This window comes from Prunus persica, chromosome G1, assembly GCF_000346465.2.
Source record: "Prunus persica cultivar Lovell chromosome G1, Prunus_persica_NCBIv2, whole genome shotgun sequence".
NCBI classification, from domain to species: domain Eukaryota; kingdom Viridiplantae; phylum Streptophyta; class Magnoliopsida; order Rosales; family Rosaceae; genus Prunus; species Prunus persica.
Genome location: NC_034009.1, coordinates 32,818,714 through 32,839,919, shown reverse-complemented (window position 1 = coordinate 32,839,919; position 21,206 = coordinate 32,818,714). Strand labels below are relative to the sequence as shown.

At 35.6% G+C, this 21,206-nt stretch overlaps 1 protein-coding gene across 3 annotated transcripts; it reads left to right on the top strand.

The window, feature by feature from the left end:
* On the top strand, positions 1 to 20,947 carry LOC18791218 (cleavage stimulation factor subunit 77). Of its 3 annotated transcripts, XM_020554122.1 has the most exons (25): positions 1 to 469; positions 567 to 707; positions 1,025 to 1,078; positions 1,432 to 1,496; positions 1,594 to 1,656; positions 3,958 to 4,067; positions 5,573 to 5,673; positions 6,389 to 6,450; positions 7,985 to 8,125; positions 8,258 to 8,386; positions 8,803 to 8,849; positions 9,704 to 9,767; positions 10,525 to 10,645; positions 10,855 to 10,913; positions 11,011 to 11,079; positions 12,550 to 12,690; positions 13,421 to 13,485; positions 14,278 to 14,374; positions 15,832 to 15,891; positions 17,024 to 17,176; positions 17,670 to 17,736; positions 17,840 to 17,941; positions 18,919 to 19,092; positions 19,607 to 19,816; positions 20,550 to 20,766. In XM_020554122.1, exons 3-25 carry the CDS (start codon positions 1,045 to 1,047, stop codon positions 20,705 to 20,707), a joined length of 2,292 nt encoding a protein of 763 aa, XP_020409711.1. In that variant the 5' UTR covers positions 1 to 469; positions 567 to 707; positions 1,025 to 1,044; the 3' UTR covers positions 20,708 to 20,766. The 3 variants fall into 3 exon arrangements, with proteins under 3 accessions (XP_020409711.1, XP_020409712.1, XP_020409714.1); XM_020554123.1 differs by having other exon boundaries at positions 1 to 707; positions 20,550 to 20,947; XM_020554125.1 differs by lacking the exons at positions 1 to 469; positions 567 to 707; positions 1,025 to 1,078; positions 1,432 to 1,496; positions 1,594 to 1,656 and adding an exon at positions 5,011 to 5,151 and having other exon boundaries at positions 3,984 to 4,067.

Below are 21,206 nucleotides of genomic sequence, written 5' to 3'. Positions count from 1 at the left end.
CGTTATTTAGGTCTTTTTTTTATAAATAGTATAGCCGACCGGCTATACCCTATACATAAGACAATTCAGGTATTATATACGTAATTTTCTTATATTATTGAATAGAAATAATATATATTAAAAAAAATTAAATAAATCATATTAAGCAAGATGAAAACCACTCTCTCACCTCCCCTGCCCGTTCCCGACCGTCATCACCTCCCCCACCTCCATCCCAACAGTCATCACTCACCACTCCCCCACCCCAACAGCCATCACATCCCCTTCTGTCTCTTTTCTCCCTTCCCGGGCCAAATCCCCATCCCTTCCCCGACCCAGAACCCCTGCCCCCTCTCAAACTCAGATCCCCGACCCACACCAAACCTAGTGGTGTAACTCAAATTCTCCCTAAAAAAAAAGTAACTTTTACCAGCACAGTGCCATCCCCTCCCTCGTCTTCTTCTTGCACCCTCTTTAATTATACTGAAGGGTACTGAAATAGTTTTTGTTTTTCCATTCCCTTTCTTACTACTTATGCAATGCTTCTTCGGTTGATCGATTTTCTTCTTCTTCCTTCTTTTCTCCAGTTATTCACCGATAAATTGTGAAGCCAATTGCCTTGCTCCTTACCCTTCTCCTTCGGTTATTCGTCCTCCATATTTCATTATTCTTCTTTGACAACTAACGCTTGAGTTGTTATTGATATCAGCATTTGGTCAATTAAAGAGGTAAGTGTAATTTAGTTTTCGTTCTCCTTCTTTGTCAATCTTATTAGGTGATAATTGGTTTGTTTCTTCTAGGGATTGCCTTTCTGGTATCGTATTTTTTATTATCCTTAATTAATTAGGTTCGGAGTTTGTCAATCTATAGTATGTTGGCAATATTTAATAAGAAAGTAGATGGATAATTGTTGGATATTCGTACAGAAGGGATATTACAACTTGTTTCGTTGAAAATTTAAATTCCTTTAATAAGTAAATCACATGAAATAGATGTTTGAACTTTGAACACTGCGATCCTGTAAAATATTGGGTTTGTAATGCAGGTCTACAATTACAGTGGCATATGGAAGCCGAGTTCAGACGAGTTGGAGATCAAGGTGAGTTTTGATATTGGTTTTTGCTATGCAGGCAGTTCAGTTTTATCAAATGTAGTGAGATAAGAAGATTAAGGCTTTGAATGCTCTAGTTGTTGTCATAGAATCTTGAAGGCTCTAGTTATTTCCAAGGCATATTAATCATATGGTTGAGAGGGTATTGATTTCTTTTCCAATGCAATATTAGCCATTAAACTGCTTTAATCTAAGGGTAGAAAATATGTGTATAAATTTGTGGCTTTTTGTGTGTCCCCCGAATCCTTATATACACACATATATATATATATATATATTCATAGATTCTCCTTTTGTTTTGTCTTTTCGTTTTAATTTTTTTATGTTATACAACTTTTCAGATCGCAAACTCGTGGATGATAAATACAATGTTGAAGCCACCGAAAGTCTAGCCAATGAGGCACTAGTATGACACTGCAACTCTGCCCTATTTCAGCTTTTCTTTTTTGGGATAATTTATTTGGAGGTACACCTGATTTTTATTCATATATCTTTCCATTTAGCATTTGCCTATTTCAGAGGCAGCACCAATATATGAGCAACTTTTGACGGTGTTTCCCACTGCGGTGAGTTCCTTCTAACTGCTATATATACAAATAATGTATTCTTTATCTTGTGGCTTTACGTTCTTTAGATCATTCTTTAGTTCATTGCAATTCTATTTAAACTTGGATCTTGGACAACCCACAAGGAATGTTTAGGCACCTAATGTTAATTACTTTAACAATAAATCTACCATGCTTTAAGGTATTGGATGAATATCCAAACGGTTAGTTCAAAATATATCATTTACTTACATGCTCTAAGCCATTATAATGTCAACTGTTTAGACTTTCATCCAAAGACTTTAAAATATGGTATGCATCTTATTAAAATACCTAATGTTGCATCTTATTAAAATACCTAATGTTATCTGTCTGAACACTCCTATATATGTAGCTGTATGTAATATACTTTTTATATTTTGGCTTTGTTGTATTAGATCACTCTATTTTTCAGTGGAGTTCTATTTAAATTTTGCTTTTCTGTTTTTGTTTTTGGATTGAAGAATAGATTGCATGCCCAATTTTTAGACTGACGACTTAGACACTGGAGTATCAAGTATAAGGGCTGGTTATCTTGTTTTTTCTGCTTAACAGAGAGTTGTTTTGATACACAAGGTGCTTAGCTATTTACCAGAATTTTGGTGTTAATTCTTGGGACTAACCTGGAATTGAAGCAGGTTTCAATTAGGTTGAATTTTTATCTTATGGAAAATTTGTCAATTTGCAATTTTCTGGCCCATTTGCGAAGAGAATAGAAGAGCTTGTTTTCTGATCATTGGTGTTTTCCGTAGAGTTGAAAATATTTCATTGGTATTTTCTGATCATTAGTCATCCCATAGTAGGGTGGGCACTCTTTGCCCTTTCTTATGACATGGTTATGTTATTATTTTGACTGTTTCTGTTACAAACTGGATTACACCTAAGGGTGCAGAGAATATTTGTTTGTTGAGTATGTTACAGACATTTTTTTTGTCTATATTTAATGTTTTCTTATTCCTGGCCAGCTTTCCATTTTTCATTTCAAGGAATGAATTAATTGCAAAGTTAGGGTATGTGGATATTATGAGCTCTGTGATTTTTGGAGTTTCAATTATGAACTTTTGTACTCCTGGAATTAGCATCTTATATTATTTTTGTTGAAGTTTTTAAGTTCCATATCCACTATCTTCCTACATCTTGGAATTAGCATGATTTACTTTTGTTGTTGAAGACTGAGTACAAAAGTTTCTGTGGCCCTATTAGGTAGAGTGGCTGTGACTTGTGGGAAGGGCCATCATTTGTACCGTTAAGGTTTTAAAAAATATTATATTTTCATAGGATGGTTGTGAAGTGTGGAAAGAATGGAGCTATGATTTTTTGGGGGCACTGGGCCTTGGTTATTGAAGAAGAATGTCTTGTATCTGAACTCCTAGTTGCTTAAAGTACTTCTCTTTGAAGTAAACACTTGTTTGGAGAACTTCTCTCTAAGGCCATGTTTGGTGACTGGGATTGGATTGGATTATGAAGTAGGATTGGATTGCATTGGATTGGAAATGATAACACTAATCCAATGATGTGTTTGGTGTTACACATGATTAAGGGGTTGGATTAATTGAAATGTGCTATTACATGGCTTAGTAGGATTAGACATAATCCAATCCAACTTAATCCCAACATTTGAGTAGGATTCATAATCCTACTTTGGCTCTAGTAGGATTAGACATAATCCAATCCATGTTCTTTTTAGGCCACCAAACATTTGATTAGGATTATGAATCCTATCCATCTACATAATCCAACTCACCAAACATGGCCTAAGTACCTTAATCGGGGTTTTGTGACAGATCATATGCTTATTAAATATCAATTAACATAAATAAAATATTATATGACGGAGATGACTTAAAAATATAAAGAAAACAAAAATATGGGTGGTTGTATGAGTCCTAGATGGAATTCAGGCTTAGACCCTTGCTATTCAAGTTGGGAAGGGCTCGGTCTGACTACAAGCCGTTGAGGATAGGTTTTATAATCTACTTGTCACGAAATCTCCCAAAAAATGAGAAAAAAAAAGTCTCATAATCCTTATAAATCTGTGAAGGAAGTATGTCGAACTCTGCAAGACTTAATATGGAAGTCTACAAAAACTACATCCCCTTAAACTGTTTTATTTAAACTCATGTTAAGCATTTCGAGGAGTACTGGACACAGAGGACATAAATGCTAATTTTTTTTTTTTTTGTGGAGAAGTCTAAAATCTGTTTAGTTATCTCATTATCTTTCCTATGTTTGGAAAATAGTGTTTTGTATTTAGCTGATTATTGCTGTTTCCCTTCTCTCCAGGCAAAATATTGGAAGCAATATGTGGAGGCGCAGATGGTTGTAAATAATGATGAGGCCACAAAACAGATATTTAGCCGGTGTTTGTTGAATTGTTTGCAAATTCCTCTTTGGTATATTATATTCTACAGCCAAAATACTGTCTGCAACATCTTGCTTGCTTTAAGTTGAAGTTTACCTAATTTGGTTGATAAGACATTTTTTCTTGTATTTTTTTGGTGATTCCATGTTATGATGTCGTATGCTTTTATATTTTGAATGAGTAGGAATTGAGGTGAACTTCTTTTGTTGTCGATCGAGTCAATGTGACAAGTAATTACAATGATTTGTGTCTTGAACCCATCCGATCATCTTCTGCATGCCTTTACCACCTAGTGAAAACCACTTAATCAAATAAATTTGTATATGCTTAATATGCAGTGTGTTTATCAACTTATAAGTCCTGAATAAATTTGTTGATTATGCAGCTTCTTATATCATCATGATGCAGGATGGTTTAGGAAATGTATCATATATAGGGCTATGTAGTCGGCTTTAGGAGGTGGATTTATTTATTTTATTATATGGGAAAGGCGTCTTGGCCTTATCGTCGCCCTTTAGATTTTTCTTTAGTGTGATTCATCTTGACCAGGTGGGAGCTTTGTGTTGATTAGACTTAATGCTTTGTAACAGATAATGTCAGCAAATTACTTACACATAGAGTTTTAATTGATAAAAAAGATAAATACAAAACTACAAAGATGATAACCAAACCGCCACTCCTCCATCACACCCCTCCGCCACCCCAACAGCCTTCACCTTCCCCTACCCAGGAGCACCGTTGTGGTGGCTCCAAATTCTTGGGATGCGAAGGAAAATGGTGAAAGATTGGAGCAAAGTGGAAGCAAACCATAATTTTGTGGCTGCTTGGGAGGTGGATTTGTTTATTTTATTTTTATGGGAAAGGTGTCTCGGCCCTCCTTGGGACTTACCATGGCCCTTTAGATTTCTCTGTAGTGTAATTAATCTTGACCAGGTGGGAGCTTTGTGTTGATTGAACTTAATGCTTGGCAACAGATAATTTCAGCATATTCGCGTTCTTTTGAGGGCTGGAAGTTGGGGGTAAATTCTGCGGTATTTTGCTTTAAGTTGTGAAGAAAAGGGGCAAATGAATTTTCTTTTTTTGAAAAGGGGCAATGAAGAGCTGAGAAATTTGGGGTATTCTTCTGCTTTGAACATTAGTGCATGAGCAGTCTGCAGAGAAGATAAATAGAACTTTATTTTTTTGAGTACAGACGAGTTTCATATAAATTTAGAATGTGTTGTATAAAATATAGTATATCAGTCATGTTGTAATAGTATAATAGATGACAAGCTTCAATTAAAAGAACAAAATAAACCCCTCTATAGAAAAAAAACATAGATCTTAATCTTATATAGCATTGTTTTTAGAAAATTATATATTCAAAAGAAACAGAAGATACCATGTTTTCTTGTTTTCCACTAAAATTTCATTTGTTCATACAATTACTTCACTTTCCTCACAACTACCCCCCCTTTTTTCTTCTGTATTTGCAAATGTCTCTCTCCTATTAATGATTTATAATGCTTCATTGTCTTGATTGTATTGACTTTGTAGGCGATGCTACATTCGTTTCATCAGAAAGGTGAATGACAAGAAGGGGGTAGAGGGTCAGGAAGAGACTAGAAAAGCTTTTGATTTTATGCTTAGTTATGTTGGTATGTCTTTTGACTTAAGCCTTTTAGGATGCTTGTTAATGTTTACTCCGCTGTCTTAATTTTCTTTTAGTTGAAAATTTAAACACTTCCTAGTTTTGCTAGGTTTTCTCATTTGTAGGTAAAGAAAAATAAGTACTGAAGTGTGTCAGCTTGATAGCCTTTGATTGCTGTTAGAAGAAGTTTTCAGTTTTTTTGGATCTGCAATATGATTTTAAATAAAATGACTTGAAGTTAGTAATGTTTAAAGGATAGAGTTAAACTGAAAGTGGGATCTATGTCTAGGGGTCCTTTGCCATTCGAATGGCAGGCAAAAATCCATTTAGGGCTTGGGGGTAATGGTTTAGGCTCTGTAAGCTCTGAAGATACTCTACACCCTGAAGAAATAAACAATGTCGGAATCGGGAATAAAAATGTATTAAAAAAATGAAGTGCTATAGTGTGGTTTCAGCAAAGTGGGATCTTGTCTATGCAAAGTGGGATTTTAAAATTTTCTTCATCTTTTTTCACTTTAATACGTAAGATTTTATTTATTTATTTTGACATGTAAATTTATGTTTATGAAATATTTGTTTTTAACCAAGGGATGTAAGTATTAACTATGCATTTACTGCTTATACTTACATTATATAGCATTTTGGTTCATCTAGTGAATTGAAACGTGCTCCTAATTCAGTGCGGTTTAAGGCTTTTTTTATTCCTTTGCATGTGCTACCAGGAGCAGATATAGCATCCGGGCCTGTGTGGATGGAGTACATCACTTTTTTAAAGTCTTTGCCGGTTTGTTATTTTCTTTCTCTATGTTCATTTTTATTGCGGCTCTTTTGGGGTGAAAGGGGATATATATATATATATACCGAAAAAAAGATATACTTCTGACAATAGACCTAGGATTGATTCTTATCAAACACTGTTGGACCAAGATTTCCTATGTGGAAATCTGTGAAAAGCATTAAATCAGGAAGTTACTCAGAGTTTGAGAGAATACTGAAGTATTGATGGGAACTAATAGGGAACAATCAGTACTCATATCTGGAACAATCACAGGTTTGATGGAGTGGCTCTTGTACCACTTGATGTAAATAGAAGAAGGACATAGTCTATTATTCGCTGCAGTGGACCATGGACTTTACACCAAAAATTGTTGGATCAAGATTTTTAGAGTTGCAATCTGGGGAAGGCCTTTATTCGGGAAAACATCAAGTGTTTTACTTATGAAAACTAATTATCTTTATAATATCAACTTACTCTACTTATGGCTTCTAGGATTTGTTTAATAACCCATACTATATTTACTACTGTAAAACAGAAACAAGATCTACCTTTTGACTTGACTCTGACTCTTCTTTTTGAAAAAAAAGCCCTCCCCCTGCTTTTTTTTTTCACGGATACCCATTTTTGAGTCTCTAATGCAGACAATCTTAGCGGGCTATGTTGAGCATGATTGTGTGTGTCAAAACCTTATCAGCCCGATTAACCAGCATGTGTTTTTGTTGAACTCACCTCACTAACAAATGACTCAAATTACACATCTAATAGTCACGTTATGTTGATGTGTTAACATGTACTTGAAATGACCTTTTTATTTAAGACGTCAGTTGGGTTATAAACATTGTTGAACCTAGTTAATAAACAGTTTCATGTGTCATGTTACCTGTAGGCGTTGATCTGGTTAGTATGTCGCCCTCCGCATAACTCCCTTTTAAACAGCAGGCTACAAACCTGCTGCCTCAGGACAACTGCAGGTTAAATCTGATATCACATCTGAGTCTTTAAAAGCTCCAAATAGGTAGTTGTTCAATGTGCTGGATCCCATCCTGAAACTAATTAACCAGAATTTCCAGCCTTAGTTTTAGAATAGCACTGCTATTGTTGTCCCCCGTTCTTCTCACCCCAATGACCTACTTTTCCCATCCCCATTAAAATATAAAAGGATTAATCAATCCATAGATTCATATTACAAGAATGCTCTAAACTCCTACCCTAGACATTCTTTTTTGACACATTTTTTTGATACCAACGAAGCTCACTCTCTCAACAAGGGTCAGCAGCTGACCTCTCTACCTGTGCATGGTGGTTCCCATGGCTCATGGCAGCGAGGTTCTAGAATTTTTCAGAATTTTTGTTTTGTTTTAATATATTATCCTTACAGTTATTTTATATAGGGACAAATTTTAAAAAGAAAAAAAATATTAAAGGTGGGTGTGGAGAACAAGATCGGGGTGGCAAGAATGCTGCACTTATTTTTTGTTGTAGCTGATGTTCGTTAATTTTTGATGTCAAGGGCACTAATTTTTTAAATGTGATCTTGCAGGCTTTAAGCACACAGGAAGAGTCACAACGCATGATTGCTGTGCGGAAAGTATACCAGAAAGCCATTGTTACTCCTACCCATCACATTGAACAACTTTGGAAGGAATATGAAAATTTTGAAAATTCTGTCAGCCGTCAACTGGTAACTTTTCGGTTTTGGAATGCAAATGTGATATGAACTATGTATGACTGTCTGTCTTTGTGCCTGGGTTCTATATCTTTGTTAAGAAAGACATTTAAAGGATTGGAAATCTGATGATGTTGCATTAAGCAGGCAAAGGGACTGTTATCTGAATATCAACCCAAATTTAACAGTGCCAGGGCCGTCTACAGGGAGCGGAAGAAGTACGTTGATGGAATTGACTGGAATATGCTTGCTGTACCACCGACTGGCTCTTACAAGGCAATTTTGCTTCTTATTGTGCTGTAATTTGTGATTTGTTGTCTCACAGATGCAGATGTTTTTTATATCTCAGCTGGTATCTCTTATCCAAACATGCAATCAAGGTTGCTGGCCTTGTTTCGGAAACACAATTAACTTGCAACTTAAATGTTCTTTTAGTGTCTGATTTTTTATATTACTGTCGACCCATGGTGGAAAAAGTTGCATGAGGATTTGTCTTGATTTTCTAGGTGTAATGTAACATGTGCAGTCTTAGACATTTACTGACTTGCCTTCATACATGGCAATAAGCATGACGTATTTTTCTTGGTCTTTGCCATTGTTTGCCGTATGAGAACCACATCTTTGTTTGCAGATTGGAATTCTCATGTATATTTTGCAATGGCAAATGGTAATTATGTGTTGTGCTCTTACAGGAAGAATCGCAGTGGATGGCATGGAAGAAGTTGTTAGCTTTTGAAAAGTAAAGAGTAGTTCCATACTGTTTTTCACGTTTAGTGGTTATGTATTCATTATCGTCACAGACATGATAGATCATGAATTATTATTAATCTGCAATCTGTTACTAACTTTATTTGCAGATTCCTTTTCACTTAAAGAATGAGATGCTTGTAGGGACCTATGTGAAAAAAATAAGTATGCTTTTGTGCAAATTTTACCCTTTTAAGAGGTTTGGTACTTCCTGAGAATGCCCTCATATGTCAAATGCGAAAATGATATGATTGACCACTTGTGCTCATTGCTTCCATGAATTAGAAAGTTCAAAGATTAGATAACTACGAGAGTAAAGTTCTTGTATATAGAGCGATACAGGTTAATATTTCTACTGGCAGTTGTTGGATGTTGCTCCTCTGAGTTTAAGGTTTTAGACAACCACTATCCCCAAAAGTTTAAGCTGTCATGGAATGGGCCACCTGTGCACATCAAGCTTACACTGCCACTCACTTGCAGACCCATCCTGCATGGGGAGAGGCAGACGTAGAAGGCTCTGATACCATGTTTGAAAACCACTAGGCCTAAAATCTTAAGCTGGCAGGGAATAAGCAAATAATGTATATCAAGCTTACAGAAGTCTCTGAAATGAAATGGAACCCTAAACCCTAAACCCTAAACCCTAAACCTCATGTATTTTATATGATGATTCTGAAGCAAGATTGACATTACAAATAGTTAAAAATAAAAATTAATAACTTACAACAAAGTTTGCATGCTCATAGTTGTTATTGTTTTTTCAGTTTTGTTGTCACGTTTGTTTTTTCTGTAGTTCATTTGAGAATGTTGTGTATTTTAATCTATTTTCTTGTAACTGCTTTTCAGAGGAAATCCACAAAGGATAGAGAATGGATCATCCAACAAGCGAATTATATTCACTTATGAGCAGGTAGAGAAAATATGATATAGTTTTTTCTCACTTGAATTCATAAAATTAGTGAAGATTTTCTAGATTGTCTCTAAGTTTGTTGGATATTAACCTAAAAATAGCATATTGGAATCGTATGAATTCCTCAATTTTAAAGAATTTATTGGTACATGTTTGGATATTCCTAGATACTTCGTGTTGCTTATCACTGTAGTACTGTGATGATTGGGATTTGTGTACAAGTCGATAATTTGAACATTTCTCAACCTTTTCTTTTGGCTTGAACGCATCTCAATTTTGGATATGTAAATTTACCTGTTTATCCATCTTCTTTTATAATTGTCAAATGTTTTTATCCTCTTTTGGTCACCCGGTGTCTTTGTAATCCTCTATTGTATGACGGGGATGCTATTCTGTCTAACTAGTCTCATCTAAGTTAATCATCACCAACACATGCTAGTTGTATAATAATGTGGAGTGGAGCTATTGTACCTAATGCAGTAGAATTAAAATGTAATCTCGTGTACTGTATTTTAGTCCTATTCTAGATCTGATGCTCTGCATTTTGATTTTTGTAAATTCACTCAACTATCATGAACAAAAACATATATTCAGAGTGCAGTTAATTATATGAGTTCACTAAATTATGCACACAAATAACTGGAAGTATATTTTCATAAAATTGCGTACAGTTATTTCATTTTATTTATGCAATTGTTCACTGTTCCTTGTTCAAATTTTATTTCTGACTTCCTAACTGCATTTTGTTGGTTTCCAGTGTCTAATGCATCTATACCATTATCCTGATTTGTGGTATGACTATGCCATGTGGCATGCAAAAAGTGGTTTGATAGATGCTGCAATTAAAGTTTTTCAGAGATCTTTGAAGGCTCTTCCTGGTAATTTGAAGTACTTCTTTTGTCTTGCTGCTTTGGCTTGATTGTTATATAAGCATGAGTGTAGTGGTCCTTTGAAATTTTTTTGGATGGTTTTCATCCGTTGTCTATTAAATGGCATAAAGTAGCTTAAGAATCTCTCTCTCTCTCTCTCTCTCTCTCTCTCTCTCTCTCTCTCTCTCTCTCTCTCTCTCTCTCTCTCTCCCCATCAGACTCGGAGATGCTTCGGTATGCTTATGGAGAGCTGGAAGAATCCCGTGGAGCAATTCAGGTATTAGGATTACAAATTTCTTTTCTACATGTTGAAATTTCTGGCTCTGAAGGCTTGGTTGAGTTGAGGTAGAGCTGGATTTACTGCTTTCTTGCAGCCTACAAAGAAAATATATGAAAGCCTTTTGGGAGATGGTGTTAACACAACAGCACTTGCTCATATACAGGTAAGTATTTTCTTTTGGATCTTTAAGTGGACATGATTCTCCAATGTATGTAATTTTCTTGACTCGGGGCCCGCGTTTTTTTTCTTCTTGTTGGAACCATTCTTCAATCTATGCTAGATAACCCCATTCAGCCTACCTTTGGTCCTAATAAGTTAATTTTGTAATACAGGTGCCCCATGATAAAATCAATATTATTATTTATGATATGCTTTAAAAGGGGAGGCCCTATGCTTCTTGATCTCCTCAGTGGCATGTGTTGTGTGAAACAATGGGTCAATCATTTGCGTTTATCTTCTTAAATTGCTATTTGTGTCATAGATTTGCACCAGGTTGTTCAGTGCTTTCGACTTGGAGTGAGCTGTTTCATGAAATTGTTATTCTTTGTTGACTGAGATACTTTTGGGGAGGGGGCTTCAGAAGGGAGATGTTACCCTTTGGCATTGTGCAGTTCTTACCTTCTGTTTGGGTGGTGGTGATGGGAAATGGATGGAAGAATTTTTGGAGATATGGAAGAAGAGTTGATTTCTATTTGGGATTCAATTGGATTCTTTTGCTTCCTTGTGGACATCTTTTCCTAAGCAATTTAGGGATGTTCCCTCTATTGTGATTCATCTCAGACTCGTTTGAAGTTTGTAATAGATGTGCTTTTGCACGTTTTGCTGTGTTTGAGGCGTTTTAGTGAGTTCATGTTAGAGTTGGTTAAGTCTTCGTTGTTGCTTATATTGGATGACTCTTCTTGTAAAATAGGAGTTTCTAGTTTCACGAGGTGTCAAAAGGGCCGTGCCATGTCCGTCCAGTTATGAAAATCATCAATACCGGCCCGAGCCCACGGCCCTAGCCCATATGGGCCCACGCCAAATTTGACTTGTGTATTGCCTTTTTATTATAATTTTTTTACTTCATTTAAATCTTTTTTACAATTATGTATATACAAAAAAGATTTATTATTTGTTATTTAAAGTGCATTTAATTAGAAAATGACTAGATTATTGTTTGGATTTTAAAAATTGAAACTTGAAAAACAAAATCATTATTTTATATATAAAGAAAACGTTAAATTTTAATATATATTATTAGAGAAAAGAAATAGACTTGAATTTAAGATATAAATGTAATAATATTATGTATTATTTTTCTCTAAAATAAATATAATTTAATAAATGGGCTTTAAACTGGCCAGCCCTTTGGGACTTTATAAGCAAACCTTAAGTTTAGAAGATACAGTTGAAGCTTTTTGTTGTTTTTGTTTTTTCTGTATTAGCCTTCCTTGCTGCTTAAACTTTTCTCACAAGCTCTTTAATTTGTTAATTCACCTATATAAGTAATCCTGCAGGCGTCTCCACCATATAATTATTTATGCCGAACATTTGTTTGATTGAAAATAGAGATTTGATTACATTTATTCTGCAGCTTACAACTAACTTTGTCCATTCTTTGGAAAGAATCTCATGTTAGTATTTTTCACCGCAGTTCATTCGTTTCTTAAGGAGAACTGAAGGAGTTGAAGCAGCTCGCAAGTACTTTTTAGATGCTCGCAAATCTCCAAACTGCACGTACCATGTTTATGTTGCTTATGCAATGATGGCTTTCTGTCTTGACAAGGATCCAAAGGTTTTTTAAAGTTAAAATCGATGTTTTCATGATTAGCTGTAATCAGTGCTGAAACTGTAGATAGCATTTATCTGTGTTTGGATTATATAGTGTATAAAATTTTCTCAGTTTTATTTACCAAAAAAAAAAAAAAAAAAGCACACTTCCTCACAACTTTACTTCTCCTTGTTGTGTTTGGCTTCAAGGAATAGAATGGAATCTGCATTTGAATGCATTGGAATAAAGTGGGCATTCCTATAGAAGGCCGGTTCCATTGTTTGGTTCACATATTTAGTTTGGGAACACTCTCCCATTCATGCCCAAACAATGGAATGCACATTCCCAAATTATAGGTTAGGAATGCTCTTCCCCTAACTTTAAGTCTCTTTAGCCAAAAGACTCCAACACCCGAGACTTAGACCTGGGAAGCCAACACCCTAGACGTCAGACTCCAAATCCTAGGCCTTGGACTCCAAACCCAGACCCTCAGACCTTGGACCTTACACTCAGAATACATGATCTAGGTCCCACGTCCAGGGTCCCTGTCTACGGTCCCGAGTCCTAGGTACTGGGTCCAGTGTGTACCCTAGAGCTCAGACACTGCACCCTGGAGGACCATCCACACCAAACTAAAGATCCAGTAGTTGGGACATTGGACAATAATCTAATATACTGTTAAGGGAATTTTTTTTAATTATTATTTTTTTTCTGATACGAAACAAACATTTACTATTATCTTACATCCATGCAGATGGCACACAATGTTTTTGAAGCTGGGTTGAAACGGTTTATGCATGAGCCTGTGTACATTCTTGAGTGAGTTCATGTCCTTTCCATAGATTATGCATACCAAATTGCTATGGTGATGTTTACTGTAGGATTTATGGAAGTGAAATGTTATATGCAGTGTCCAATACACTTAGTAAGTTGATCCTATAGGCATATGCGAGTGTAGGAATCCTGGAAAAGGGTTCCTTTTGGGGAATTGAAGAGTTCTCTATTTGTTTCAAGTGCAATTCACTGTTGTGGCATTAATCCTTTTGGCATGATGGATTCCACCTGTGGCTGCATTTCAGTAATGTGTAGCTCAGATTGGACATTCTTTTTTAGTAAGAAACATCATACTTTGGAGAGACCTTATAGTCTCCTAGACCACTTGCCTATGAAGTTTAAAAAATTATTAACCCAAAGGTTTCATTTTTACTTTTTGATTCCTGTAGGGCCCCCACATCTGGATCCTATTCATGCTTGTGGGATGTGGCCCTACTCTTTGTGCTGAGACACAACTTTGTGATATTTTATCCCAACTAATGCTGCACACACACCACATAAATATGGGCCCCAGATGTGTGTATTACAGTATTATTGTCTTTGAGTTTCATTGTGTTGTGTGGCACATAGATATGGGCTGTCCAAGTAGTGAATTTGAGGCAGATTTGTTATGTGACTAACAGTGGCAATTTGTATTTCATATTATTAGTCATATTTAGGTAAAAGAAAACAGAAATTGAAGGATATGATATTTATGCTCTTATTGATGTATTCTTATTGTGTGTTGAAATATCTGTTATTGCGTTCTTATCGATTATCATGTCCTTATTGTTGCAGGTATGCAGATTTTTTAACTCGTTTAAATGATGATAGAAATATTCGAGCATTATTTGAGAGGGCATTAAGCTCACTACCATCAGAGGAATCGGTTGAGGTAAGACACCTATTGTCATGTACATAATAAATATACACGTGTGTTTGCGTTCGTCCTCTCGCTTGTATTAAGTTTCTATTTCTACTTGTGGTAGGTTATTTCTGAAGTCAGGATTTGTTACAATTAGGTATTCTAGTCATCTACATTACTAATCATTCCAAACTTCTTCTACGCTAGGTAGCTTACTTCGATTTAGTTTTACAACTTTGGGTGCTGATCCGTAGTATTTGTTGTATTTGGCTAGGGAGAAATTGTAGAGATGTTGAAGATAAGTTGTTGAGATGCTTGTTCTGTTAGTCCAAGCAGGATCCTTATTATTATGTTACTGTATCTTGTGGATTTCATGTTTTGTTTACTTTCTTTATGTTTTCTATGTACTTTTTGTTTACCAAGAAGACGAAAAAGGACCGAATGGATTGGAGCTTCAGAGCTTTTCTTTCTTTGGAAAATTCATACAAAATTAAATTTTACTTATTTGGACTTCTTCACTGGCTTTGAGGCTTAAGCCTTATGTACAGTACAAAACTAGGTTGTTTTCAGTGATGAAAATATCGTCTGTATATCGGAAAAATAGGAGATGGATATGGAAAGGGGGTGAAGACTATATGCACCCCATGATATGGATATTCCGAAATATCGGCTTAATATTCTTGAAACCATGATATCGGCTTGAAATAAGGCAGCACGAATGTATTTAGGGTTTCAGAGGCATAAGCCTCTAGGAAGAGGACCACCACAAATATATATATATTTTTCCCTAAGAAAGTTTTTTGGCATATACGGCACCGTTTGATATCTGGTTTTTTGGCCTTTCAAATGAAACAGTTCATTGATCCCTTGGACTAAGACTCCTGGGGTTTGTTTATGGTTCTATGCCTTGACACTTTGCTCCTTGTTTTTGTGTGTTTACTGAAGCTGACTAGCTGAGGCAGCAGAGTCCAAATAAAACAGCTTTGTGGCTACCAAAAGTAAAGTGACTGATGTAGCCCAAACCTAACAGATAAAACTAAACAATCTGTCAATACTAAATATTAAACTATAATAATTTACGTCTCAGAAAGCTTACACCTCAATGCTTACGCCTAGATTTTTAGAAGACATAAAACGCCTCACCTTTAAAAACATTGAATCTCCAAATTAAGCTAACAGTCCCAAGGTTCTCCTTATATTAGTGAAGTTCATTGAGAAATGTATTCCAAGGATGAAAGTGTCAATTTTTTCTTCTTCACGTTTTAAGCTTATTTCCATAATTTCTATTATGGTCACCGATATTGATATTTCTGTAAATTTGAGTCTGATGTTTATGTCGAAATCAAATATATATTGTTTTCCTGCCTGGTTTTTTTAAGATAGGTTATGCTGCATTCTCTGCTTCATTATTAACGTATTCAACATATCAGTGAGTTTTTCTCGGTTTTAATATTGAATACAAGATTCTGATGGATCTTCCCTCTTAGGTATGGAAGCGATTCACCAGTTTTGAGCAAACTTATGGAGATTTAGCTAGCATGTTGAAGGTAGTAAATATGATCTTTCCTTTTGGTTTGCAATGTATTTTTCCATTTCAATCTTAAGCTCTTTTTTTTTTTTCCTTGGTGACTGACTATTTTGCTCTCTATGTAAAGCAATATTTTTGCTTTGGGTTGTTTGCCCTTAGTCAAAGTTTTCTTATGTGAATGGGCTCCTCTATACTGGTGAAAACTGAGTCTCTCTACTTAGCAAGAATTGGGAAAATGGTTTATGTATTTGGTAGAACAAGTTCCTCCAACCCTTGTGATGTAGTACAGCCCATAGGTATTAGATTAAGCACCCAAACAATAGAACATAGAAGAATATAAGAGATCGAGGAGACGAAAATATAGATCGAAAAGACGAAAGAAAGGGCAGAAGAGTAGAAAAAGAAGAATATCGGAGGTCGAGGAGACGAAAATATAGATCGAAGGGACGAAAGAAAGGACCGAAATCAGAGAACTGAGAAGGAAGGACAGAAATCACATTGTTTAAATAGAAGGTTTACTCCATATCCAAATCTCCATTTAAAGAACTACATGGGGGTATTTATAGCAAACTAAAACCTAGACATAATAGGATAGAAATCCCTTGCTAAACCGAAATCCTAACCCAAATAAAATAGGAAACTTAAAACTAGAAATCTGGAAATCTGGAAAAGTAGAAATCCTACTAGAATTTGGAAAACTAGAGAATCTAGGAAACTAACAAATACATTAGGAAACCAATAAATTTAGGTCCTACGCGTCCTGCATCACCTTGGCTTCTGATTTGTTCTATGATTTATTTGACAGTTCCATTATATATAAAAAATAATAATTTCCTGGACACTAAGAACAGAATTTGTGTCATATTCATCGATACAGTTGTACCTGACTGACATTCTCTTTGATTTTTAGAAAGGAAAATAGTGTACAGTTATTAGACGTTTTATGCATTTTTGTCAATTAAGCTATATAGCTCCAGGATTAAACATTACATGGGATACTAAGCCCTAAATCCTAAACTTTTTTTTTTTTTCAATTACTTGTCTGTATAAATTGAATTTGTTATAAAAAGGTTTTGTTAGATTATTGTTGCAAATTTTGATCCCTGTCTTCCAAACAAAGCAATAAGCTGTTGAATCTGTGATTCATATAGGTTGAGCGAAGAAAAAAAGAAGCACTTTCTGGAACAGGTGAAGAGGGACCTTCGTCATTGGAAAGTTCATTGCAAGATGTTGCATCACGATACAGTTTCATGGATCTTTGGCCCTGCTCTTCAAAGGAATTGGATCATTTAGCCCGACAAGAGGTACCTCTAATGAAAATATTATTTTAATATGTCCATTGAAACTATTAACACCTTTCTTCATCAGTATTTTCCTTTTTCCTAGCCCGCGCACACACAGCTTCGTACCTACCATAATCCAAAAAGTTGAGATCTAAGAGCAAGCATTATTACATCGAGTTCATGCTTCATGCTGTCATAAACTTTTAAGCATTCTCTGGTAGAGGGTTCGATTTTGTATACCTGTTGACATGACAAAATCCGTAAGTGGACCTACTTGGGGTTTATTTGGAGTTATTGAAGTTGTGATGCTTCATATTAACCCTCTAAACCTACCAAGGACTGACTCCATAACCTACCAAGGAAGGATGCACTCGATAGCACCAAAAGCTCTTTTTAAGTGAGAGGCGTAATTCTTCTATAACCTAGTTGTGGGCCTTATGCCTGCTGCATCATGTCACTTATAATTTATTTGTTTCTCCATTGATTAGTACCTCACCCTGTTTCTGCTTTTCAGTGGCTTGCTAAAAATATCAACAAGAAAGTGGAGAAGTCAACTATGCCGAATGGACTTGGGTTTGTAGGTACCACTATTGTTTGGTTATTACTTTGTAATCTCTGCCCTTTCTGTATTTGTAGTTGGTACTGTTTGGCCATTACTTAGTAATCTCTGCCCTTTCTGCATAGATGAGGATTCTACGGGCCTGACAAGCAATTTAGCAGTGTCTTCAAAAGTAGTTTATCCAGATACTAACCAAATGGTTATCTATGATCCACGGCAAAAACCTGGTAGGCAATTCATTTGTCTGCTTAGTTACTATATAACAGCGTTTTACCTGCTTTATATGTTTAAGCAGTATGCTTTGATATTGCCGTCAGGAGTCTATAATTTTTAATTGATATTTAGTGAGCCTGATTAATTTCATGCAGTGCATAAAATAACAGTAAAGTACACTTCAAAGAAATAGAAAACTGGTTTGGTGAAAGAAAAAAAATTGGTCTTGAGCTTTAAATTTCAGTAACTTGAACGTGTATAATAGAGATAGATCAAAAGTGGGTGAGTCTTCAGCAGTTAAATGGCATGTATTTAGGACCTTATAATTTTTTGTTTCTTATGCTATCTGTTGATTCTGTGAATTAGAAATATTTCTTAAAGAGGTTTATGTTAATTGTTTCCTGATGTGGACTACATCTTTAAATTCCTCGGATATGACTGTCTGGGGATATGCTGGAATTGGTTTAGTAATAAACACAAGTTGTCAAACATTTTGAAGAAGAAGATCTAGTATCACATTTAAGGTGTTTTAACTTATTAACTCCACAAAACATAAAATAAAATAATGCCTCATGGTGCTTCGCAGTTATGGTGGTTCTTTGAACAGTTTGGATAGAGAGACAAAAAACAAATTTTGGATAAGAGGAACAAAGCGGATATGTTATTGGAGGGGATAGATTTTTGCTGTCTTTATGGGCATCAATGTCAAAGAATTTTAGGGATATTTCTTTTAGTTTAATTCAACCTGATGAGATGGGGTATGATCAAATAAGTCTGTTTATTTCAAATATACTGTGAATAGATTTAATAGTTTAAATGATTCATTTTCTTTAACCTCTTCAAAACAATGAAGTTTCAAGAATGTCTAATTCTATATTGTAATATATCATAGATGTGATTGTACCATGCTTTTTTGGATTTATGTAGCTTAAGTTCAGTGACTGAACTTTATCTGTTAGTCTATTCTTTTCTTAATTTTCTTTTACTGTAGGTGCTGGGAATTTTCAGACCACAACAGCAGCTGGAGTTCCCACTGCTTCTAAATCCTTGTCAAATCCCGTGATTGCAGCAGTAGGTGGTCAAACAATGAGTGCGTTTGATGAAATATTAGAAGCAACCCCGCCTGCTTTGGTAGCCTTCTTATCAAATTTGCCAGTTGTTGAGGGTAAATTTTGAAGTTTTCTTTCAGTTAAATGGAATGTGTTTTCCCTCTTCCAGTTTACAAACTTTGTAGTCTCTATATTTAAAGCCATTCTGACTTGAATTCTATGTCAGAATAGACCAGTAAAAATTTGGACTGAAATGTCATTCTTGTGATGGGTTTATAAATATTCATGTGTAGAGTGTTGCTACCTTCATAAAAATATGGGAAGACAATTGACAAATGTATGATTTGACCTGTGAAAAATGTTCAGAAGATGCGTGATCCAGTGGGTATATATTTATATAAAATTTGAGAATATTAGGATCCCATAAAATTTAAAAAAAATTATGATCCGCATTGACTTTGTAATTTTTTTCTTCCATCTTTCAATTGCATGGTGAGTTTATTTGGTATTATCTTATCATATTAAATCTGATGGTGTTTGCCATTGGTAATGAAGGTTTACCCTTATTTCATGACCCCTGATCCTTTGTGCTGCTGTTGAATGGAAATTTTGTTTTTTTGAAATTTTCAGGTCCAACACCAGATGTTGATGTTGTGTTGTCAATTTGTTTGCAAAGTGATGTACCAGCACCACAGCCTGGGAAGTCAGGGGCTGCCCCAATGCAATTGCCATCTATACCTGCTCCTTCCACTAGTGACCTTTCTGTTTCAAGCAAGTCTCATCCGATCCCAAGTGCGTCATCTTTCAAGCCAGCCAGGGGGAAAAGGAAACATTTTGATAGTACGTGGTTCCTTTCTTTGTGGTGATATATATGCTGGTATCCTAGTTCAGAAAGATATTGTATGAGTCCAAGTCACGTGCCTCTTGAGATTGAATTTTCCATCCATTAAGAGAGATGTCAAGGAAGAAAAATACTAACTGAAGTTCTTCTGAGATTGACATGATTAAATTTATATTCAAAATGGACTAGACGCAGTGTAACTGGGGACACTCATGTTCACTAATTTTTTTTTAATAAGAAGGGGGAGGGGGGTTTTCTCACATGCACTGCCAAGATTCCATGGGGCTTAGAACCTGCGAGTCAAGATCATTTTCCACTAGGCTAGACCCCATTGGCCTCATATTCGTGCTTTTTAAAAACTAATTTTTGTTGTTAATGTTGGCCATTGATGGCTATATTGCAGATCGTCATTTTATCAAATTGCCATGCTAGTCAGTTTCTGATGGACGTGGCAGTGCCCTGGTTTCATGGATTTGACATTACTAAATCGTAGTAGCTGTGGCTGTGTATGCACTTGGGCATTGGTTTTGTGAGTTTGTTAGGAAGGTCATAGTCTTTGCATGAGCCACACAGACCTCTAATTGAAATCATTATTTTATGAGTACCGCTTTTAATGAGTTATGCTAAGCACAAATCAAGCTGTCTTAATGTGTCTGCGCATGCGTGCATTCCTAAATGTTATATGGAGAGTATTGACAAGTTCTCAGTAACAAAATTTCTTATGAATGGTAGGGCAAGAGGAGGAGGAAGCTTCGGTCCAGAGCCACCCACTCCCAAGAGATGCCTTCAGGATACGGCAGATCCAGAAGGCTCGCGGTACTGCATCTCAAACTGGATCAGCTTCATATGGAAGTGCAATTTCTGGAGATCTATCTGGCAGCACTGGCTAATTTACATCTTCTTTTTTTTCTTCCCCTTTATGGATTCTGTACAAGATTACGTACATTTTATTCTTATATTAATTTCTTCTTTTTTTTTCCTTTTGTTGGAAGATGAGTGTTGAGCGGCCAAAATTAAAAACCAACAGTGGACTGGAAAAATCGCTAGGCAGTAGGCGGGCGGCAGGTAGGCCTTGCACCTAAAGGAGTAATTGGGGTTAGGCCCTTTTTTTATTTTATTTTTAATGATAATTATTTTGTATTATAAATTATAAATTAATACCCAAATTAATATATAAAAAATGTGTATATGTGAGTCATATGATGCTTTGGTATAAAGAGTAGAGGGTTGAAATAAAAACACAATTAGATTATGTTTTAGTATATGGGCTCAAGCCCACGAGGGAAACTTGTTAAAATACCAGCCTATAAGTGAAACACAATGTTTCACTAACCTTATTTTCACATCTTTTTGGACAAACCTTATCCTCACTCATCTCTCATCTCTTGC